This window comes from Scyliorhinus torazame, chromosome 8, assembly GCF_047496885.1.
Source record: "Scyliorhinus torazame isolate Kashiwa2021f chromosome 8, sScyTor2.1, whole genome shotgun sequence".
Classification (NCBI taxonomy): domain Eukaryota; kingdom Metazoa; phylum Chordata; class Chondrichthyes; order Carcharhiniformes; family Scyliorhinidae; genus Scyliorhinus; species Scyliorhinus torazame.
Window position 1 is genome coordinate 232,909,344 of NC_092714.1, and position 24,395 is coordinate 232,933,738.

At 46.2% G+C, this 24,395-nt stretch overlaps 1 protein-coding gene and 1 long non-coding RNA gene across 4 annotated transcripts in view; one reads left to right on the forward strand and one right to left on the reverse strand.

The window, feature by feature from the left end:
* Window positions 1-1,782, forward strand: part of LOC140428454 (uncharacterized) — a 126,183-nt gene extending 124,401 nt beyond the window's left edge. Inside the window, exon 6 of the long non-coding RNA XR_011948786.1 lies at window positions 1,149-1,782. This is a non-coding gene — a long non-coding RNA (uncharacterized lncRNA). The remainder of the gene's footprint in view (window positions 1-1,148) is intronic.
* Window positions 1-24,395, reverse strand: part of LOC140428452 (tyrosine-protein kinase Srms-like) — a 95,754-nt gene that overhangs the window by 13,406 nt on the left and 57,953 nt on the right. For 2 of the 3 annotated variants that reach the window (XM_072514928.1, XM_072514927.1), the window contains exons 5-8: window positions 20,568-20,726; window positions 11,710-11,891; window positions 5,493-5,649; window positions 2,990-5,179 (exon numbers count right to left, since the gene is read on the reverse strand). In XM_072514928.1, the coding sequence (XP_072371029.1) occupies window positions 4,974-5,179; window positions 5,493-5,649; window positions 11,710-11,891; window positions 20,568-20,726 (704 nt within the window). In that variant the 3' untranslated portion in view covers window positions 2,990-4,973. Of the gene's footprint in view, window positions 1-2,989; window positions 5,180-5,492; window positions 5,650-11,709; window positions 11,892-20,567; window positions 20,727-24,395 lie in introns of those variants that run through there. The other variant, XM_072514929.1, reaches the window with a different exon arrangement.

The following is a 24,395-nucleotide window of genomic DNA, read 5'->3' on the forward strand; positions in this document are numbered from 1 at the left end:
TGGATATTGGGCATACCATGTATGCCGTGATCACCTGATGTTCCCAGTGTGAGGTCTTGGTGGTCAAGCCATGTTTGCAGCTGATTAGCGATTGCCAAGACAACATTCAAAGGCAGCTGACCTATCAGGAGAGCAGTGGAAAATCCAATGCGGAGGAGTGGGGGTTGGGGGGGGGGGGGGGGAAACCGGTTGGGGGTGGAGCGTCAAAAGGACAAAACATCCTCCTGGCTCAACAGAACAAATCATTCTGGCAATCTATATATATGTTTCCAGAATGATTTTCAGCAACCCCTGCAGGGTCTGCTTAACAGGCAACGCCATGCCAAGTACCAATGGGTGACGAGTGGGTATGATGCAAGCTCCACCCGCCTCCACCTGGAAATTGCATTAGAGTTTGATATACATGATGTATATCTTTTGATATATCCTATGATAGGAGTTGGATTCGCAAACCTTAATGAGGTGCCCAGCTAAGACATTGAGGTAGAAAATCAGCTGTGCTAAATGTAGAATTTGCTCTTTAATGTTCTATCTCTTTCTTGAACCCATGCCTTTGCCCTAGAAGTAAGGGCAGCACGGTAGCATGGTGGTTAGCACAATTGCTTCACAGCTCCAGGGTCCCAGGTTCGATTCCGGCTTGGGTCACTGTCTGTGCGGAGTCTGCACATCCTCCCCGTGTGTGCGTGGGTTTCCTCCGGGTGCTCCGGTTTCCTCCCACAGTCCAAAGATGTGCAGGTTAGTTGGATTGGCCATGATAAATTGCCCTTAGTGTCCAAAATTTCCCTTAGTGTTGGGTGGGGTTACTGGGTTATGGGGATAGGGTGGAGGTGTTGACCTTGGGTAGGGTGCTCTTTCCAAGAGCCGGTGCAGACTCGATGGGCCGAATGGCCTCCTTCTGCACTGTAAATTCTACGATAATCTATGATCTATGACTAATGAGACTGCAAGCTGGGAACCGCATGTAAAATTTATGTTGATGCACCTTTTCATACGAGTTTAGCTTATGCAGTAAAATGTAGAAGGAACATTCTCTATGCCAACAGTTATAACTCAGCAAACATGTTTAAAGAAGAAGAATGCTGCATTTAAAAAAAGTGTTTTATTAATGGATCCCAATTTCTTTTTTTAATTTGTCTCCACGTCTTCAGCTTCTGCTTGCAGGAATCTGCTTGGCCTCTTTTGTTGTTTAAATTGCGGGTAAACCCAGGAATGGAGGACAGCATTTTCCAATACCGCAGAATGTCAATGGATTTTTGGCTGGCCCACTGCATCCCCTGTGGCAGGCCCTATCAAGGTGGGGTGAGAAAATCCTGGCCTCAGGCTTTCTAAAAGCTTTGAACGGCGCTGCTACATTCAGTTTTATAAATAAAAGTATTGTCAGGTTGTCAAAGCCTTGGAAGCTACTTGTATGACATTCTTTGGTCCTCTATTTTAGCAGAAGTGCTGATCCATTTTTAAAAAACCATGTACCACCTGTGCTAAGATACCAGACTAAGAAAAATCACACATATAGTTTGATTAATTTTGCCAACAGTAAATTCTAGCCTAATATAACTTTCAGGAACTAGACCTGCTGCATGAAAGCCACAAGTGTTTTTATGGTACCAGACTAGCTGTGCTCTGAAACAGATAGATCAAACGTGTTTCACAATGTAATTCATGTTGGTTAAACTTGTATCCTCTTTATTCAAAAACACCTTAAATTGTAGATGTAAAATTGTTGTACTTTTATATTGTTTGGCTGTTCAATTACTTTCCTTTTGTTGCCTAATAATATTTACAAACAGTGGATTAAAACTTACTCTTGTTCCCATTAGTGAACAAAACTTAATGCATTTATGTCACATTGCCTCCTCTGTTACTTTTTAAAATATATATTTTTATTAGAGTTTTTCCATTTTTACAAATAACGCAACAAACCCTCAAAACTGGTATTGTCCAGTATAAATACCTATGTGTACCTGAATACAGAAAAAGACAGGATTAAGCTTGGTGCCTCCGTTTATAACAAGAAAAACGGTGAACGGTTAACTGGAAATGAGGGAGAAGAGGAGAGAAGAAGTCATGAAAACATGGTTTAAAAAAAGGTGCCCACCTTCAAATGTAGCAATTGCTCATACAGACAAAGAGAATATAGGGTGAGATTTTCATGCCCTGTTCTGGTGTGCACCAAAACATTCCCCCCCGAACTCCATTATACTAGTGGCACCAGTGACACATTATAAAGTCCCTTTCTCGGATAAGAGACCTGCCTGTACCCTTACAGGATCCAGTAAACAATTCTTTAATCCCAAAACAAAGAAAGAGAAATGCAGAAAGAATTTGCGGAAGACCTTAGTTCTAAGGCAATATCTTGCATACAGCCATCAGACGCAACAAACCCCCAAAATCTAGTACAGTACGGAGGGATCATTATTCCACATCGATATACAGAGAGGACCAGCAAATATTCATACAATTGGTCCAGCTTGTAATTGATGTGGTTGATGCCTCCCTTCATATGGAAAATGAAAGGATAAAAGGGTACTGAAAAGAGTGGGGGAGTCTTAGGAAAAAGCTATGAAAACATGGCCCAGTGGTATACACCCTCCTCCATAAAGCAACCAAGAATTTTAACACCATACCAAGACTTGCAACATAACAGACCTCACTCCTCTCCATCCAGATCAGATGCAACGTTCAGGCCACGCTCGCACCGGAAAGCTTAAACCACTCTCTGTCAAGGAGATAAAGAATCGTCAAGACACCCATCAACAGGATATCTCAGGGAAAGAAAAGGGACACACCCCAAGAATAAACATAACAAATCAGCTCCTCACCTACCCAAATAAAGAGAAGACCCAGAGATGGAGGAACATAAGGATTAGCCAATAGATGTCCGACATGGACTGGCAATGTACACTTCTGCAGAAAGGATACAAGGATGAGAACAGCGTAACCTTATAAGAAAGAGGATGCTGCCACCCCGCCCCCCCACCCCCCACCCCCAAGGGAAACCAAGCCTCAAGAATAGGACAGTCTAGAAGTCCCTATATTAGATCACTTGGAGGAGGACAATCTACTCCTCCATCCAGCCTAATCTCCAACTGAAGGAAGACTCAACAATGCTGAGCCGAAGCACTCAGATTCGCACTCAGACACCACAGTCAATACGATACTACATTCCCAGGGGAACCAAATCTCAAGAAGAAAAGTCCAGAAATGCTCGAAAAGGGATATCTTGGTTGAGGGTGGCCTATTCCTCCAGTCAACGTACCCTCCACCTGACCCAGATACACTTAGTTAATACTGCCCATACCTACTCAACCGAGCTAAATTAGGCTGAAGCTATTTTAGAATATTGGCAGACAAGCCAAGGATACTCACATCACTCTTAGAAACGACCATGCCCGGGCACGTACTAGCATATAACTCCCCCCATTACTGTAACACCAAAGGCACCAACAACAGAAACAGAAGAAGGAACCCAGTCTTTTCCAAGTTACATGATCCGTCTGTACCTTCAGAGGAGACCAGCAATGATTTCCTACTCTCAAAATAACAAAAGTACAAAAGAAAAACATGACACCAATAGGTCTAATGGGGGGATTTCCTCACCCACAATAAGGACTTATAGAATCGTGCCAGCCACCTCCAAAGCAACCCACCTATCTGCCACCCTGCTGTGGCGCCATTCATCTTATCTATAAAGTGAATGGTGCCAAATAAATGTACCCACTCAGTGTAAGAACATGGATTACAGCACATTAAAAAATTTAAAACTGCACAACCCTCATGTCATGTAGCCATCACAGCATGATTTTCACAGTATAACAGGTCACAAACTCATCTGTGTTCATATGTCATACACCCTTGTCAGGATAAAAGATAACATGAAAACAGGAGTAAAATCACAAGGGAACAAAGTTCAGGATTAGTGATGAACTGCAGGATAATATAACCATCCATGGAGCTTGGAAAGGCCAAAGCCATGACAAGATCATCGAACAATAACCAGGATCCAGCCAGAATTTAAACAAAGCCTCTGCACCTCCACTGTGTCGTCGTTCTGGAGCCTGGGTAAGGAGGCGCCTAGGCCCCAGTGGGGCCGAAGACCCGTTGTGTCCAGCTACCTTTACCCCTCTCAATGAACACCGAGGACAAGACAAAGAAAGACCAGTGGTCAGGGCCTCCAACTGACCCCAGGCCTCGAAGACCGGATGCAACGTGCTCCATCAAACTCAAAACGGCGACCCTTCAAATCTAGATTATGAAAGCAAGGCAGCCAATTTCAAATTCGGCCAAGAGTTCACTCCCAGCTCCCTTCAGCAGTCCAGGCCCCACGTAAAGTTCTTCTCCAGCCCTGTCTCCCCGAATCAACCAGGATGTTCGACAGGCCATGCGGCAGGATTTTTACAGACTGAAGGTGAGCCCCCACCAAGGAAACTGCCCTAACGACTGACCAGATTATCTTCCCTCTTCATCCATTCTCTTTAGGATATCTTGCAATTCATCAATGTGAGCACCAATAATTTGTGGTGGGAAGCTGAGACTGTGGTCCACAACTTCACTCACAATGGCGATGCCATGGGCATCATCTTGACGCCCATGGCATCGACGAAGCCTAGGCCCATTTACCAGCAAAACCTCCACTGCGAACTGGGCGCCACTTCCGGCCGACTCCGACTGCCTCAATCAACCAAGGATTTTCTTGACTTAACTTGGTTCCCATCGGCAAAATCTAACCAGCTTCTTCCAGGTACATAACGCAGATCATACGCATCAGGATCAAATAGTTATGGGTTGTGCCTCAGGACAAAAAATATATATAAATTTTGCCCACCATAATTTTGAGGCAATTATTTCACTGCCAAGTGTGCTATTGCAACAAAAGTTAAGAAAAAAATACTATTATTGCAAAGTATTGTTTTAAGAACTGATTCACGTGCAGTTCCATCTGGCATTGCACCAGCAGCAGCAATATTATTGTGTCCTCACTGAGCTTGGTCTTGGTTTTTGTAATAATATGCAGTATATAATGAATTAAGTTCATCCAACAGCGCACTAAAGGGTGGGCGGCTTTCCTCAGACTCGTTCCAGCACCTAAGCATTATTCCATATATGTCTTGGGAACAGTTTTCTGGACAAGGCATTCTATAACCATCGTTTACTCGATCCATGACTTCCTTGTTTGTCATTCCTGCAAAATCAAATTAAATTATGAATACAATATAAAGTCCTGCTTGCAGAATACCTCAGAATTTTCAATTTGCAGGGCAGCACGGTGGTGCAGTGGTTAGCACTGCTGCCTCACGGCGCCGAGGTCCCAGGTTCCATCCTGGCTCTGGGGCACTGTCGGTGTGGAGTTTGCACATTCTGCCCGTGTTTGCGTGGGTTTTGCCCCCACAGCCCAAAGATGTGCAGGGTAGGTGGATTGGCCATGTTAAATTGCCCCTTAATTGGAAAAAATGAATTGGGTACTCTAAATTTAAAATAAAATTCAATTTACTTACCCTTGTAAGGTTCTTCGCCATAAGTCACCATTTCATATAGAAGAATACCAAAGGACCATACATCTGACTTCACTGAATATCTCTGGTAGTTTGCAGCTTCTGGTGCTGTCCACTTTACAGGTATTTTAGTCCCAGCACGGACATGATACACATCATCCTGCTCAATGAAAATAAGGAATTTGTTATAGTCACAAACATGATATTCATGGTGGCACAAGTCCAGCACCGTTCACAACTCCTCAGATAATGAAGCAGTCCATGTCCAAATCAGCAAGACCTGGACAGTATCCAAGCTTGGGCTGACAAGTGGCAAGTTACATTCGTGCCATACAAGTGCCAGACAATAACAATCTCCAATAAGAGAGGACCTAAACATCACCCTTGACATTCAATGGTATTGCCATCCCTGAAGCCCCACTATCAACACCCTGGGGGTTACCATAACCAGGAACTGAACTAGTCATTTAAACACTGTGGCTTCAAGAGCAGATCAAAGGCTAGGAATCATGTGGTGAGAAACTCACCTCCTGATTATCCAAAGCCTGTCCACCATCTACAAGGTGCAAGTCAGAAGTGTGATGGAATACTCTCCTCTTGTCTGGATGAGTTCAGCTCCAACAATACTCAGGAAGCTTGACACCATTCAGGATAAAGCATCCGGCTTGATTGCTCCCCCTACCACAAACATCAATCCCTCCACCATCGATGAACAGTGGTAGCCGTGTGTACCATCCACAGGAACGCATCAAGATTCCTTAACCTTCCAAATCCACAACCGCCACCATATAGAAGGATAAGCCACAGATACATCGAAACACCACCACCTGGAGATTCTCCTCCAAGTCACTCACCATCCTGAATTGGAAATATATCACCGTTCCTTCACTGTCGCTGGGTCTAAATCCTGGAACTCCCTCCCTTAAAGCACTGTGGGTGTACCTACACCTACAGGACTGCAGAGTTCAAGAAGGCAACTAGCCAGCGATGCCCACATCCCGTAACTAAATTTTTAAAAATTAAGGTAATCAAATGGAAAGTCATTGGACATGCACGTCCAATTTTCTGATACAGATTCCCAGTGGGTAAAATACCTGTGCCCCTATGCTGCGGCCATGGATCTCTATAATATGCCCTCTTGAATGGACTTGTCTCAGGGGTCAAACTCAGTGAAACTTGCAAATGTTGATGTTCAGAGAGACTTGGGCGTACTCACATAAGGAACACAAAAACTTAGCATGCAGATACAACAAGCAACTAGAAAGAAATAATGGCATGTTAACTATTATTTCTGGGGATTACAGTACAAGAGTAACATAGTCGACAATTGTACAAGGACTTTGGTGAGACCACAGCTGGACTACTGTGTTCAGTTTCGGTCTCCATGATTAAGGGAGGATATACTTCCATTGGAGACAACAGAGCGAAGGTTCACGAGACTAGTCCCTGGGATGAGGGAGTTGACCTACGGTGAGAAGCTGAATAAATTGGGTCTATATTCTCTGGAGTTTGAAGAATGAGAAGTGATCTCGTGGAAACATACAAGATTCTGAAAGGGCTTGACAGGGTAGACACAGAGGTTGGTTGGGATTTTCTGCTCCCGTTCGCATCGGGCGGGTTTGGTGGCGAGAGCGGAAAATATCACGAGAAGGCTTTGTCACGTCCCATGTCGATGTAAATGCAGGACGTGATCGTCCCCTCACCTCCCGTCCACGGTGGGTTGAATTTCCTGCCATTCAACGTTGGGAACATCATTGTAACAGATCATTATTAGCCCATATGTTGGAATCTTACTCCCACATTAAATAATACATCCACAGCGATGTGATGTCAGAATGGCGCAATGTACAACTGGTTTTAAAAGCTGTGCACCTGGTGAACAGAACTCGAGAGTAGCTCAGGAGTGAGTGCGCTCAAGCTGGCACAGTTCTCGCAGAACTTCTCCATGTCTTCAGGCAGGAGAGAGGGTAAAAGGGTGTGAGCCGGGAGGGACAGTGAGTGAGTCAGGGGCGACAGGAAAAGTTGGGGGAACAAGGGTGAGTCAAGGTGACAGGATGAGAGTTGGGGGGGGAACAGGGGGTGAGTCGGGGGGGAACGGGACGAGTTGGGGGAACAGGGGGTGAGTCGGGGGGAACACGAGGCGGGTCGGAGGGGAAAGGAGGCGGGTCGGGGGGAACAGGGGATGAGTCGGGGGCGAACAGGGAGTGAGTCGGGGGGAACGGGATGAGTTGGGGGGAATAGGGGGCGAGTTGGGGGGAACGGGGCGAGTCGGGGGGAACAGGAAGCGAGTCTGGGGGAACAGGGGGCGTGTCGGGGGGAACCGGGGGCGAGTCGGGGGGAACAGGGGATGAGTCAGGAGGGGAACGGGGGGTGAGTTGGGGGGAACAAGAGGGCGGGTCGGGGGAACGGGGCGAGTCGGGGGAATAGGAGATGAGCCGGAAGCAACAGAGAGGTGAGTTGGGGGGACAGGGGTGAGTGGAGGTGGGACAGGGTAGTGGAAGGGGGCTGGGTGAGTGGGCGTGTCATCGGCAAGTCTGACCATCAGAATATTCGAGGCAGCCTTCTGGTGCCATTTTGGAAGGACTGCTCAGAGGGAAGGGAAACCTAGGACAGGAACTTCAGTGCAGTTGTGACGTGGGGGCGGTGGGCTGTCATCACAGATTGAGGGTTCCACACAATCACAGGGGCAGTGGGAGGCTTCAGGAAGTGGGATGTAGACAAGGGAAGGCTAATGGAAAAGCATGTCAATAATTAGTACCCTATTGCAGCTGAGGCCATTCAGCTTGAGCTCAGCACTTCATGCTTGGCACACGGACTTCCAAATTCTGAGACTGCTATGATGTGGCTCTACCATTCTCTGACTGGACAAGAAACTATATCCCCTTAGAAAAGTGGCCATGGCACCCTGCCCGAGATTAGTGCTCCTAATCCTTGGCTCTGTGTTGAAGTGCCGACTGATAAGTGCCCCCTTCTCAAGAAGCTGACCTTCTCAACTCTGCTCTCATTGCAATGAGGATCTAAATAACTGATTCTACACGCCGTTCTCACCATATATTCTCACGGTGTTTAAATGAACACACATACATCACCTATTCTAACTTGCCGCGTCAGGTTTTCACTAATGAGGGGGGAGCTTGCGTCAGGAACTTTCCCAACTCAGCATATTAGTCTCCTAGAATTTATAGTGCAGAAGGAGGCCATTCGGCTCACTGAGTCTGCACTGGCCCTTGGAAAGAGCACCCACACCTCCACCCTATCCCCGTAACCCAGTAAAACCACCTAACCATTTTGGACACTAAGGGTAATTGGGCACAGCCAATCCACCTAATGCACTATTTTCATTCTGGGAAGGTGGGGCTGGATTGGGTTGGACTGTAGACCACGCAAGCTGAGGTAAGCACATTAGAATTGGTTCTCTGGAAACATTGTCCCAGTTCCATTAAAGGCTGTTGGGTCCTTGAGCCTTTATCCATCGTTCTCCCCATCCACGTCCCATGTCTGCCTCACCAAGTATTCACTATGTACTGATTCAATGAACCATATAATACAATGGCAAGTCTTAAAATGCCCATGAAAGAAATGATCCATTCAGAAATCTGAAAATAAACTGCTGCTCTTACAATGTTATGTCAGACATTAAAAAAACAGATTGAAGGAAGAGTACCTTATTAGAGAACCTCCGTAAAGATGTCAATCATTCCAAGCTAACACTCTACTTCAACCTATGTAAACCAATGGACACCTAAAATATCCAGTACTTGCCTTCGATAAAGTGGCGGAAATTTTAATCCCTCCTCCCTTGATGGGTGATTTGAGTTGGCATTAAATAATTAATATTATGTAATGTGATCCCAATCATCCACACCCATATCTGCTGCAATTTTATTGTGGTGGGCTGCGTAGCATATCAGCATTCGATTTTGCAATGTGGGCCTCTTCATCATAATACTTAAAGCAAGCTTCCAGGAGACCAAGGGTAGCATAGTTCGAATAGTAATTTATACTCCCTGACTACCCTGAGGGTTTGCTAAGGCTTAGGAAACCCAGCAGGTAAGGGGATATCGGAGCAACGCAATCAAGCAAGAATATGTTTTTTATAGGAGTGCTTACGTACAGGAAAGAGCAGAAATGTTCGCCGTGACCCCTCACGCAAATCCTCTGCCCAATCGACTGATCCCTCCCTCATGAAACCTACAATTCCAAGTGTTCTACCCCGCAACCTCACTTGGGCTCTGCTCCCTCCATTTTGCTGGTCTGATCCAATGACATTGTGCGTGCAAGTCCACCCCCTTCTTTGTGCTTAGAAACAGGGTTGAGGACATAAACACAGCTGCAGGCATGAAGGGTCCTGCATATCAGACTGGCTGTCGGACACAAGACAAAAATTACCCAACAGTTTGCAAAGAGTTTGATTGGTTCACTGTCAGAACCTTCTCTTCTAAAGTCATATTGTGGGTTAAAGATGCACTCCAGGATTTCAATGCTAATCTAAAATGAGATTCCAATGCAGCATTGAGGGAACATCTCATTTTTTGGACAAGATTTAACCCAAAACCCAAATTAACCCAAATTAAACCAAAATTATTATAGGCCAGTGAGCTTAACTTCGGTAGTAGGGAAGATGCTGGAATCTATCATCAAGGAAGAAATAGCGAGGCATCTGGATGGAAATTGTCCCATTGGGCAGACGCAGCATGGGTTCATAAAGGGCAGGTCGTGCCTAACTAATTTAGTGGAATTTTTTGAGGACATTAACAGTGCGGTAGATAACGGGGAGCCATGGATGTGGTATATCTGGATTTCCAGAAAGCCTTTGACAAGGTGCCACACAAAAGGTTGCTGCATAAGATAAAGATGCATGGCATTAAGGGGAAAGTAGTAGCATGGATAGAGGATTGGTTAATTAATAGAAAGCAAAGAGTGGGGATTAATGGGTGTTTCTCTGGTTGGCAATCAGTAGCTAGTGGTGTCCCTCAGGGATTAGTGTTGGGCCTACAACTGTTCACAATTTACATAGATGATTTGGAGTTGGGGACCAAGGGCAATGTGTCCAAGTTTGCAGACGACACTAAGATATGTGGTAAAGCAAAAAGTGCAGAGGATACTGGAAGTCTGCAGAGGGATTTGGATAGGCTAAGTGAATGGGCTAGGGTCTGGCAGATGGAATACAATGTTGACAAATGTGAGGTTATCCATTTTGGTAGGAATAACAGCAAAAGGGATTATTATTTAAATGATCAAATATTAAAACATGCTGCTGTGCAGAGAGACCTGGGTGTGCTAGTACATGAGTCGCAAAAAGTTGGTTTACAGGTGCAACAGGTGATTAAGAAGACAAATGGAATTTTGTCCTTCATTGCTAGAGGGATGGAGTTTAAGACTAGGGAGGTTCTGCTGCAATTGTATAAGGTGTTAGTGAGGCCACACCTGGAGTATTGTGTTCAGTTTTGGTCTCCTTACTTGAGAAAGGACGTACTGGCACTGGAGGGTGTGCAGAGGAGATTCACTAGGTTAATCCCAGAACTGAAGGGGTTGGATTACGAGGAGAGGTTGAGTAGACTGGGACTGTATTCGTTGGAATTTAGAAGGATGAGGGGGGATCTTATAGAAACATATAAGATTATGAAGGGAATAGACAGGATAGATGCGGGCAGGTTGTTTCCACTGGCGGGTGAAAGCAGGACAAGGGGGCATAGCCTCAAAATAAGGGGAAGTAGATTTAGGACTGAGTTTAGGAGGAACTTCTTCACCCAAAGGGTTGTGAATCTATGGAATTCCTTGCCCAGTGAAGCAGTAGAGGCTCCTTCATTAAATGTTTTTAAGATAAAGATAGACAGTTTTTTGAAGAATAAAGGGATTAAGGGTTATGGTGTTCGGGCTGGAAAGTGGAGCTGAGTCCACAAAAGATCAGCCATGATCTCATTGAATGGTGGAGCAGGCTCGAGGGGCCAAATGGCCTACTCCTGCTCCTAGTTCTTATGTTCTTAAAACCCAAAGTTCTATATTATAAAGAAGCCTTTCTGTTGACAGAAAATAATTATTACCTGGAGCAAGCAGCTGAAGCATTCAGGACTATCCTGTCCATGCATTGGAGACAGAATTGTGTTCTATAATATTTAGCATGTGTTTACAGTTCATCTTAGAAACAGATGTAGCTACCAGAAGACTGGATTCTCAGAACTAGTTCCCTACTGGATTGGAGTGCTCGTCTGTCACTTACCCGGATTAATCTTGCTAATCCGAAGTCTGCAACTTTGCAGGTGAGCTCTTCTCCAACAAGAACATTTCTTGCTGCCAAATCCCGATGGACAAATTTATGCCGTTCCAAATAAGCCATGCCATCAGCCACTTGGCTAGCCATGTACACGTGATGAGTCACTGTTAATGTTTCACCTTCATCACCTGGAAACAAAATGTTCAAATATAACATCTACAAAGGTAATTTAATTTATCAAGTCGGCAACTCACAAGAGTGCATGCAGGTAATGCAACAGGTTAGTATAGGAATTAGTTAGAATTCAATTGGGACTGATGGCATCATCTTCTCTGTTGATCATAAGGGTGCTATCTTTAAATGAGGTGTCAACCCAGTTTCCAGGTTTGGGGTCAAGGTGTTGAAGCAGTGCTACATCTGACCTCTGATAGCACTCAAAGCTGCAACAGGAAGAACACCGAGTGCGTGCGGCTTTGGATGGGGCATTCAAACAGCAAACAATCAAGCTGAGAACATCAGTGAATTTATGAGAATGCTGGGGCTTGAATTTGACAAGTAATTCAATTGAAAGATACAGGTAGTCAGTGTTGTGTTTTTGAACTCCAGGATCTGCCAGAAGGGACCAAAATGGTCTTCACAAATCTTGTATATGTTCCTATGTAAGTTGGAAATTCAGTTGGACAATGGTCAGAAAAATTGTCAATTGTTCATTTTTTATGAAAAATCATAAGCAGCATTTGTCTGAGTTTCTGATAACTGCTGCCAGTGGGCAAGAATCCCTAATGTCCTTTGCCTTAACGAGTACAGTTCATGTGAAGTGGGGGAGAAAATAGAGATATTTCAAACAAAAATTTAAATCTATGACATTTCTCAATGCTTCTCACACTTAAAAATTGTAATTGCACCACTCGAGCATGCTCCTTTGTCACTTTCGGGACAGTTGCACTGAAGCTAATGCACTTTCCCAAAGAAAAGACAGAAAAGGAATTCACTGTTGCCAGTTTTAATGACTATGTTTTACCCTGAGTATATTTAAGGTGCTTTGCCCATTTTGCTCCAATTCGATTCTGACTACAAACATTTATATTCTTGTAAAATTGCAGATGATTTATTCCATGTCTTACAAACGGGGACAAAATTGTTTTGAATGAACTGTGTCGTGGCTACCATTTCGAGAACGAAGAATCTTGGGCGCGATTGTCCGATGCCGCGCCGTTTGGGAGAATCGCCTGGGGCGCCATTTTTTCACGCGACGCCGGTCTGACGCCCTCCCGCGATGCACCCAAGCGGCGAGATCGGCACTATCTAGTTCTGTGCGGCACAGTCCGGTGAATCGCCCGAGGCACCCAAAATGGTGATTCTCCGCCACCCCTGCTATTCTCAGGCCCGGATGGGCCGAGTGGCCTGCACAAAACGACGGCTTCCCACCGGCGCCACCCACACCTGGTCGCTGCCGGCGGGAACAGTGTGGGAATGCTGGGGGGGGCGGCCTGTGGGGGGAGCGAGGGGGGTTCTTTCACCGGGGTAGGACTCAAAAGGGGTCTGGCCCGTGATCGGTGCCCACTCATTGGCGGGCCGGTCTCTCTGACGGAGGACCTCCTTTCCTCCGCGCCCCGCAAGATCCATCCGACATCTTCTTGTGGGCCGGCCTTGGGGAGGACAGAACCACGCATGCGCGGATGATGCCAGTTCGGCGGCGGATGACGTGGCGCCGCTTTTATGCGGTGCCAATGCCCGGCGCGCGCTGACGACGCTGCCCCCCAAGTTTCTCGCGGCCCCGATCCGAGCTCATTTTCGGGCTCTGAACCGGTCGAGATCGGGGCCGTTTCACGCCGTCGTGAACCTCGACGGCGTGGGCCCTTCGTCGCGGGAGCGGAGAATCGCGCCCCTTGTCTACCACATTTCACCAAGCTGCCAGTGCCTGGTGTGCTTTCACAGGCAGCTCCTCCTGGGTCTCACAACAACAATGTTTAAACATTCACCACTGAAGATTCCTGTGTGAAGAAGGCCTGCACGTACTTGGTTTATCCTTAACTGATTTGGCCGAAGGCTGAAAATAGGTATCAGACCGTTCATTTACATCATCAAAACCTGTCTTCTGCAATTTAATGTGGTTTTCACCTCTAGTGTGGGCTTGGTACACATCCCAGAAATTAAATAGCATCCCATATTGGCAGTGACAAATTAATGGGCAGGATACTCTCTATACTTTAATCCACCACCCACACCCCATTCTCATCAGGTATAGTGTCGGGGGATGGAGAACTAAAATTACCTCTGTGATTTCAATTACTGGTAAGTATTAAACTATACAACATACTAACAGGTGCATTCATTATTACATATAACACAAAATAAAACCATAGGGCGAATGTGCAAAATCCACACAGATAGTGACCCTGGGCCGGGATCGAGTCCGGGTCCTTGGTGCTGTGAGGCAGCAGTGCTAACCATGGCCCCACCGTGCCACCCCTTATCCTTAACATAGGGTTGAAATTGTGATGTTATTGTTTTTTGGAATAGATGCTAGATGGCGATGGACTCTCAAGTGATTTTTTCATGCACGATATGTAGTTAGTTTCTCATTACACTATTCCTCTCATGGTGTAAGGATGTCGATTTGACTTCAAAGCAGGCTACCTCTGGTTTAGAAAACATATCATCGGCACCAGGCATGCCTAATCATAGCCTCTTATTATCAACATTAGAATTTTCCGGGACCCCCACCATGGCAGATTTTCCTGCGACAGATGTGACGAGCCTTTGGCTGCCGGCGGGATCTTCCAGTTTCACCAAAATCAATGGGGTTCTGCATGGCTCGCTCGCCCCACTATCGGGGAATCCTCAGCAGGTGGGGGTGGGGGTGGTCGACTTCGACTCGACAGGAAGATCCCGCCAACGGGAAGGGCCGGACCTTGTGTGGGATGAGCCAGTTTAAATTTTCTTATTCATGTTTATTGAAATATTACATAATACAAATATTTTCACACTGCAAAATACATGGTCTTACTGTCACGTCCCAGTGACAGAAAGGGATTGGAGTTCCTTGCTCAACTTGTTAAATAGGGAAGTGAAGCCGGAAATCTGTCTCTCTTCTTTAGCACTTAGCTGCAAAGTTGTGGTGTAATAACATGTTGCAATATCCCCAGCCACTGGGCTAGAAATTAAACTAGCTCTGTGATAATCTAGAACATTTTCCCACTAATGTTCATCTCCCATCTATATTAAAATCCACTGCATTCTCTGTTGTCAAATGCGTTTGCGAGCACATTCTTAACCATGCTTCTCTTGACCATGAAGAGTTGGTATTCTGTACTTAAAGAAGATTTTCACATCCAATTTTCAAGCCTGATATTGAACTCGGGAACAGAAAATTGAAAAGTAATTGGCGCCGTAATAATCATTTATCCTTGATACATTAAACAGAGTTTCTAAAAGTCCATGGGCTGGGGAACACTGGTGGAAGACTGCAGTAAACCAGCACCAATGATGTGCTCAGAAAATAAGTCTCAGGTGACCAGTGGGCAGTAGATTTAGTTAAAAGAAAGACCGTGGCTGCCTGCTCTGTAGTATTTCTCTGTGAGTTGGGCAATATGCAGACAGAAATCATAAACCCAAGACTGCCTTCCGAGGATAAGCTGGTAAAGGCCTACAGCACTTATAGTGAAATCCAGATGCAGGAAAGTTGTTGACCCCCCACCACTGAAGATTCCTGTGTGAAGAAGGCCTGGATGCCCTTCGTTTATCCTTAACTGATTTGGTTGAAGGCTGAGTGAAAGCTTGGCAGATGGCCTGCAGAAATGCACTCATGCGCCACAAAACGGTCATTTGATCAGGGAGGAGACCCAATCCACTTGAAGTGATGCAGAGCTGCCTATAGGCAAAATAGCTGCTCTCCTTTTTTATATTCAATGGGTGCAATTCAACGGGACAGAAACAGAGTACTGTTTCGGCTGCATTGAGTGGGGTGTTTGGCATCGAGAAAGACCCCATTCAACAGCACTTTGCTGTCATTTTGGCCTCGGTGAGGAACGCCCTGTCGACGCCACACTTACATAATTTCCTGCACTGACTCAAGAAGCTCAGAGTTTTCGACCCCCCCCCCCCCCCCCCGTGACCCAAGCAGACACGGCTAGCAGACACCCCCACTGCACGCAACTTGCCTCTTTTGGGGTCCTCGAGCCCCCCCCCCCCCCACAGCACCTTTTATGGGCAATGCACCCCGGGCCTGACCCTGGCATGGGAAACCTGGCTCTTGCAACCTGGCGGTGCCTGCTTAGCACTCAGGTAGTGCCTGGACGGCAGTGCCAAGGTGTCAGGTTAGCAGTGCCAAGGTGACCGGGTGTCAGCAGGAGTGCCAGGGTGCCACCCTTCCCAATGCCCAACCACACCAGGGTCTCCAATGGCCTGAGAGACCCCCAAGGTGCCATTACGACTGGTCCACATTTGTGGAAAGCAGGGCTAAATGGCAGCCTGGCGAGATTTCACAGGCACGGCCATTAGTTCCTGAACGTGGGAGAATCCAGTGCAACCCGACAAATTTTTCAGTCCATAACAATATTTCCTCCCTCTCTCTTTTGTAAAAATAACAGGGATGTGATTTAATGGCTTTGTTGACCCGGACTTGGTGACACGCCAAAGCCATTGAATCATGCGAGAGGCCTCCCGCGAGATTCGCGATGCTCAAATCATCTCACAAGATTTGTGACGCTTAAAACATCTTGCGAGAGCCAGATTAACATTAGGTTCATTTAAATAGGTCTGCACTGGATTCTCCCGAAGCCCGGGAATTAACAGCCTCGCCTGGGAGAACTCGCCAATGTGCCATTTAGCATCAGTTTCCACAAATGTGGACTAGATGTAATGGCACTTGGTGGGGGGGGGCTGTCTCACAGGCCATGATGGACCTCCGGGTGGTCGGGCACTGGGAAGGGTGGTACTCTGCCACTACCACAGGCACCTGGGCAGTGCCACCCAGGCATTGCCAGGATTCCGAGGTGACACTGCCAGAGTGCCTGGCTGGCAGTGCCGAGGTGCCTGGTGCCAAGTTGCTTATGTCAGGGGTCGGGCCCGGGGGTGCCTTGTCCTTAAGACGTTGGGTGAGGGATGGCCCGAGGACTCCCTAAGAGGTACGTTGGGTGCAGTGGGAGTAATGGCGAGAGGCAATGGTGGCTGAAGGAGTTCGAAAGATTGGGCTCGTCTGTGGAGGAAATGAAAGCAAGTTCGATCTCGGCAGGGCGTTCCTCATTGAGGCCAAAAAAACAGCAAACACCCATTAAATAGCAGCATCAGTCTCGCCGCTGCAGGCACCGAGAAACATCCTGCTAAACGTTCCCAAAACGCGTTCCCCGTTAAATCATGTCCCAGATCTTTGTCTATTTGGAAGTTTCTTTACAGATGCAAAATTTGGATTTTTCACTCTGGCATTAACCATTAAACAAGTGACGATGGCAATGGTTTGAAAGAAGGTACTGTGTTGACAGGGAGATGTAGCAGTGATCAGTTGGGCTGGAGTGGCCTGGCTTGGCTTGGCTTGGCTGCATCAACTCGGGGATGCCAAATGTATCGCTAACCTCCCTTATACCCCTTTTCCTGAGTCAGTTCTTCAGCTTGAATCGGACCTGCGAGTGCGCAGCCGAGGAGATGAATGTCGCTGCGTTGGAACCATTGCTGGTGAACAGCATGATTTTGGGCAGAAATACATCTGTACAGGAGCAGATTGGCTAACATAAGCAGGCAGTCTCCTTGGCCTGGTGCTTTCTTGAAGCAGAGAGATGGCAGGATATTATGGATGGCTGAGTGTCTGCTGACAAACTGTGATTGCCCAGGATCAGAGAGCTTCATAAATAATGAAGCTCATATTTACCTCATTAACATCCCCTCAATATATCATCAATGCCTGCTCCAGAAGGCAATCTCGAGGACAGTCATAATCACCAATTTAAACACAGTGAGGATTCTCCATTGCCTAATTCCACAATCGGGATTCCTGGCTGCCAAACCCTTTATGATGTTCCGATCCCCCGGGGTGGCCTCAGCATGATACCCACCCCACACCTGGACTCACCATCACCCCTCATAATTGGAAATTCACCAGGCAGGCTTTGATGAAGGTCTTCCCAAGTGTGGCCCTGATGTGGTGGGTCAAGGGGGTCCTTGCATAACTGAGGTACCTCCAAAGTCAATCAGAAGGCCTCCCTCCCCTCAACAATGCAAATCCTGCCCTCTCCCACTGACAGGTAGCGTTATCCCCCCCCCCCCCCCCCCCCCCTCAACCACGGGAATAATGCACGCATGTGGGTGAGATATTTGAATCATTGACAGCCACAGGAGAGGTGCCTGAAGATTGGAGGGTAGCAAATGTTGTGCCCTTATTTAAGAACGACTGTAGGGATGAGCCTGGGGACTACAGACTGGTTAGCCTTACTTCTGTAGTGGGTAAATTGTCAGAAGGTATTTTGAGGGACAGGATCTACAGGCATTAAGACAGGAAAGGGCTAATTAGAGAAAGTCAGCATGGCTTTGTAAGTGGAAAGTCATGTCTCACGAATTTGATTGACTTTTCTGAAGGGGTAACCGAGAAGGTAGATGAGGGCAGTGCAGTCGACGTTGTCTACATGGACTTTAGCAAGGCCTTTGACAAGGTACCACATGGTAGATTGTTGCAAAAGGTTAAATCTCACAGAATCCAGGGTGAGGTAGCCAATTGGATACAAAATTGGCTTGGCGACCAAAGCCAAAGGGTGGTTGTGGAGGGTTGTTTTCAAACTGGGGGCCTGTGACCAGCGGTGTGCCTCAGGGATCGGTGCTGGGACCACTGTTATTTGTTATATATATTAATGATTTGAATGAGAATGTAGGAGGAATGGTTAGTAAGTTTGCAAATGACACCAAAATTGGTGGCATAGTGGATAATGAAGACGTCATATAAGATTGCAACAGAACCTTGATCAATTGGGCCAGTGGGCCGATGAATGGCAGATGAAGTTTAATTTGGATAAATGTGAGGTGATGCATTTTGGTAGATCAAATTAGGGCAGGACTATTCAGTTAATGGTGTGGAGTTGGGGAGAGTTACAGAACAAAGAGATCGAGGGGTACACGTTCATAGCTCCTTGAAGGTGGAGTTGTAGATGGACAGGGTGATGAAGAAGTCATTCAGCATGCTAGGTTTTATTAGTCAGAATATTGAATACAGGGGTTAGGACGTCTTGTTGAAGCTGTGCAAGACATTGGTTAGCCCACACATGGAATACTGTGTTCAGTTTGGTCACCCTATTATAGGAAGGATATTGTTAAACTAGAAAGAGTGCAGAAGAGATTTACGAGGATGCTACCAGGACTTGATGGTCTGAGCTATAAGGAGAGGTTGGATCGGCTGGGACTTTTTCCCGTGGAGCGTAGAAGGCTTAGGGGTGATCTTATAGAGGTCTATAAAATAATGAGGAGCATAGATAAGGTAAATATTCAACATTTTTCCCAAAGGTAGAGGAGTCTAGAACTCGAGGACATGGGTTTAAGGTGAGAGGGGACGACACAAAACAGGCCAGAGGGGAAATTCTTTCACATAAAGGGTGGTGAGCATCTGGAACGAGCTGCCAAAGACAGTGGTAGAGGCAGGTACAATTTTTTCCTTTAAAAAAGTTAGACAGTTACATGGGCAGGGTGGGTATAGAGGGATATGGGCAAGTGGGACTAGCTTAGTGATAGAAACTGGGCAACATGGAAAAGCTGGGCCAAAGGGCCTGTTTCCATGCTGTAAACATCTATGACTCTATCTATGACTCTATGATTGACCCCTCCCCCAGTGATGCCCCCATCGACCCCCTCATCCCGCCATCAGAGAATATGTCAGAGCCCCACCTCAGAGACCTCCCTCAGTCACCCCAGCCTGAAAGCGGGAGAAAATAAGTTAAATGCTTCTTGCTGTGAATAAGAGGAAATGAAACCACTTCGCTCCTTTTGATGCGGTGAGGAGCTTTCAATCCTAGCAGGAATGTTGATAAACATTGTGGTTAGCATCAAAGCAGGGTACTTGAGATGCATTCAAGTGTGAAGAGAAAGATAGATAAACAATCCACCAAGCACCTGTCTCTGGAGTAATGAAACTGTCAATCACTGGCTAGTGCAATGTATTGCTGTGAAATTGAATGGGGGTTTTCCATTTCAAAGGCAGTCAGGGGATTTAAAAACGTTCCAAGTGTATGTGGCTTTCAGTGAAGCCTCTGACACTTGTAATTGATGCTGTTTAAACACATTTGTCTGAGGCAATAGATGCTAGGGAAGGGTAAATTAAAATGCTGTGATGCTTCACTGTACTGCCTGGATTGCTCTTCAGCTTCAGGCAGGGGTGACTAATGGGTTTACTGATGAGGCATTTGATCTGGGACTTTGATGGGATATCTGATGGGGGTATCCGATGGGCACCTGATGTTGCTCACCAAGTTCTCCTTCCCTCATTACTAGCCAGCTAAACTAGATTTTGAAAATATCTGTCAACAAGCGACAGGCAGTTTTTGGGTCAGATGATTAGGATTTTAAAACAAATTATATGTAGACTTACTGTAATAGGTCAGAATTAATATTAGCTTAAAGCCCAATGAAGTACCTAGTACTTCATCCAAATAAAATTGTGCTTAAATATAGTTTCCGATTTAAAAAAGGTCTTATTATTTCTTTAGAGGATAGAGAAGGTCATTATCATGCAGCAAAATGTTTGGTTTCAAGTTTGTTCATTGAATCATATTTATAATCTTACAATACAAAAATGGACCATTTAGTCCATTGTGCAACATTAAAATTGCAGAGAGGGGAATTCCACTTAATCTAATTTTCCTGTCATTTTCCATTTTTTAAATACTAACCCCGTAAGTAGTCTTGTAAGTTTCCTTTAGTCATGAGCTCTGTGACAATGTAAATAGGTTCCTCAATCGAACAGGTAGCCAATAGCTTGATTATCTTTGGATGGTTGATATTCTTCATAGCTTTTACTTCTTTAACAAACTCATCCTCGATCATATCATCTGTGTAAATAAAATGTCTTATTCAATATTTCAACTGTTTTCCTTTGTCAATTGTACAACTATGCTTTGTACTGTGAAGAATAGTGATCCATACAGTCCATGAATTGGACGCAACAACTTGCAAACCTTGGCCGCGAGTTAGAATATGAAGACTACGCACCCCACAGGGCACTTTATGGCAAATTCAGTATTCCTGCACTCTCACAGGATCTCTCAACACAGAAGCAGAGTGGGGAAAACCCCACCACTCTAGGCCTGATTCTCAGTCTGATGTACTCGTCAAACAAATAGCTACCCTGGAAGCATGGAGCAAGCACTCACACCTCACAGGCGGGGATTCATTTTCTTTCAACAGGATTATCTTGTGCATTTGGCCAAAAAACAAAACAATTGAAGATCACTGCAAGATCTACAGCTGACTGAGAGAGGATGGCATGCTCTGGATAACATTTTAAAGCTGCAGGAGGAAAGCTAAGTGGCTTGTAAATTCTCTCCGATTTCACAAATGCATTCGGAAACCTCATAATTTATTCTAATGTAGCGTCCCATTCCACATTCTGACACGGTTTGCTGAATTGTTTTTACCAACAGGACCCTTAAGGTCCTGAAATCAATGTAGGACAAGTAATATTTAGCACATTCATTTGAGATTTGCTACCTTACTTATTATCTGAAACATTAAAATTGCAGAGAGGGGAACTTCAAATAGATCAAATGCACTAGCATCCCGTACTGTCATTTCAGGGACGAGATCTTTCTATCGCCATCTGCAACTCATTTTCATACCCGTGTCATTATTGATAAGATTGGCTCCACAGCTTTCGATTACATGAGTGAAAACACCGTTGGAAATTATCTTTTGCTTAACGAATATACTATAGCATTTCCAATCAGCCAAGTTCACATTCAAGCATTCAATGCTCTTTTACTGTGTTCTGTGCATGCTCTTTTTGCAGTATTAAGATATTCAAAATAAAATTAAATACAAATTTTGCTGATCAAAAAGCGCTACCATCATCTTTTCACGTTGTTTCATAGCCCTCCTTGCCTTGGAACTATTCTTCTCATGTGAGTCTAGAGGGCGAGTGCCGACACTTTGCAAAGTTGTCAGCAAAGAAAGACCTGAAAATAATTGTACACATGTATACCGTAGTCAGTAATGATTCTATTCGAGTAGAATCATTTAAATTCAAACACAGCAGAAGCAGGATTTTTCAGCCCATCATCACTTTCTGAGAACGACCAAGGAGAGGCAATAAAAGTGGTATGGACAACATCACCTTGTTTCACACCCAAAATATCTGCTCTGGTCCCAATATCCTTCTTGTACTCCAGTTTTGTTCAGATGCTTACAATAGAGGTCAGAATTTCGCTGGCAGACCCCTGGAGAACTAAAATGAAAATCAAAAACTTGTCCACAGGAAAGGATTAAGAAAGACGCGTTGAGTAGAGTTAACACACCTGCAACATGTGCCAGGCTCAGCCTGATACAATTTAAGGTTGTTCACCGGGCTCACATGACAGTGGCCCGGATGAGCAGATTCTTTGGGGTGGAAGACAGGTGCGCAGAATGTGCTGGAGGACCGGCGAACCATGTCCACATGTTTTGGAAATGTCCAAAGCTTAGGGGATTTTGGCAGGGGTTTGCGGACGTCATGTCCATGGTGTTAAAAACAAGGGTGGCGCTGAGTCCAGAGGTGGCGATTTTCAGGGTGTCAGAAGACCCGGGAATCCAGGAAGAGAACGAGGCAGACGTTCTGGCCTTTGCTTCCCTGGTAGCCCGGAGACGGATACTATTAGCATGGAGGGACTCAAAGCCCCTGAAGTCGGAGACCTGGCTATCGGACGTGGCTAGCTTTCTCTGTTTGGAGAAAATCAAGTTCGCCTTGAGAGGGTCATTGTTAAGGTTCACCCGGAGGTGTCAACTGTTCGTCGACTTCTTTGCGGGAAATTAATCATCAGCAGACGGGGGGGGGGGGGGGGGGGGGGGGAAGAGGGGAGAGGAGTTTAGATTAGAGTAGGGGGTCAATAAGGGTAGGACCTGCACTATGTTTATGGTTTCATGTATATTGTTTAGATTATTGTTGTTACTATACCAAAAATATCTCAATAAAATGTTTATTAAAAAAAAAGAAAAGGATTAAGATGCTAAAAACCTTTGCTACACCAAAGCTGCCAATTGGAGTGATGGTAAATATTTACAGCAGCTATCGAAGGAACCAAAATTTCGGAGGAAACATCGGAAAGAAGCTTGCCATGTGTCCTGCCCAAAAAGATCTGGAACAGTACAGGGAGCACAGTGAGCAGCAAGTACCCTCCAACAATAAGTTAGAGCTGGGGTGTTTCAAAATTTGGAAGGAAAAACGCTGAGCTCAGGGATACCTTGTTTGAAAGAGGAAGGAGGTAGTGCTAAAAAATATTGTGCCAGATTGTGTTTATGCAAGCCCTTTCCATAGAAAAATGGCTGGCACTTCCGGGTGCGGCTATGCAGAGCTAGGTCGCATATTCGGCAGCTCCTGCTTGCAACGGACTTTTGGGCTCTTTTGCAGGGCCCCCACGGCATTTGTTTGACATTTCCCGGTGTGGGAAGAAGGCTGCAGTATTCCCCCGACAGTGTCCCCCAGGAAGGGTATGTCTCTGGGTTGCCAGACACGGCAGAAACAGTAAAAGATTTGGCTGCAACTGCAGGATAAACAGGGCCTCTTCCAGCATGCAGGCGGGGGAAGGGCAAGCTTAAAGCTGCAAGCTGACCTGAGGGCCTGTATCAAAGGTGAATTCTAGCAGCAGAGGGAACAACTGTGAAAAGACCTCATCAAGGCCACTGAAGGGACTTCCGGTTGCGGTGATGCCTAGCTAGCCGCACGCTTCGGCGGCTCCAGCTCCGACGGACCTTCGGGCTCTTTTAAGAGCCCCAATGGGGAATTTTTCGACGACGCAACCCGGTGTGGGGCGTGTTAGAAGGCAGTCCCCCCCAAACGAAGGAGGAAAAAACCGGCGGCGGCGGCTGCAGCGCGAGGAATCGTCGACCAAAGGGTCAGAAAGAGAGAAGTACAAGATGGCGGCGGAGAAAGCGCAGGCGACATGGGGGCCTGAGCAGGATGAAATTGTGAGACGGTGCGTGGAGCTGCTGAAGAGGGAGGTGCTGACCCCGTTGCTACAGGCAATTGAGGGGCTCAAGGAGACATTAAAGACCCAGGAGACAGAGCTCCGCGTGGTGGAGCAGAAGGTGACAGATATTGAGGACGAGATCCTGGGCCTGGCGGTTAAGACACAGACGCACGAGGCACTTCATAAAAAGTGTACTGAAAGGTTCGAAGCCCTCGAAAATGGAGCGCGAAGGAAGAACCTTCGGATACTGGGTCTCCCTGAGGGTGTGGAAGGAGTGGACTGTGGAGCGTACGCAAGTACGATGATGAGCTCACTGATGGGTGCTGAGGCCCCTACGGGCCCCTTGGGGGTGGAGTGGGCAAATCGGATTCCGGCGAGAAGACCAAAAGCGGGAGAACCACCCAGGGCGATAATCGTGCGATTTTACCGCCTTAAGGATAGAGAAGAGGTCCTGAGATGGGCTAAAAAGGTGCGGAGTAGCAGATGGGAGAATGCAGTGGTACGGGTATACCAGGATTGGAGTGCGGAGGTGGCGAGAAGGAGGGCGAGCTTCAACCGAGC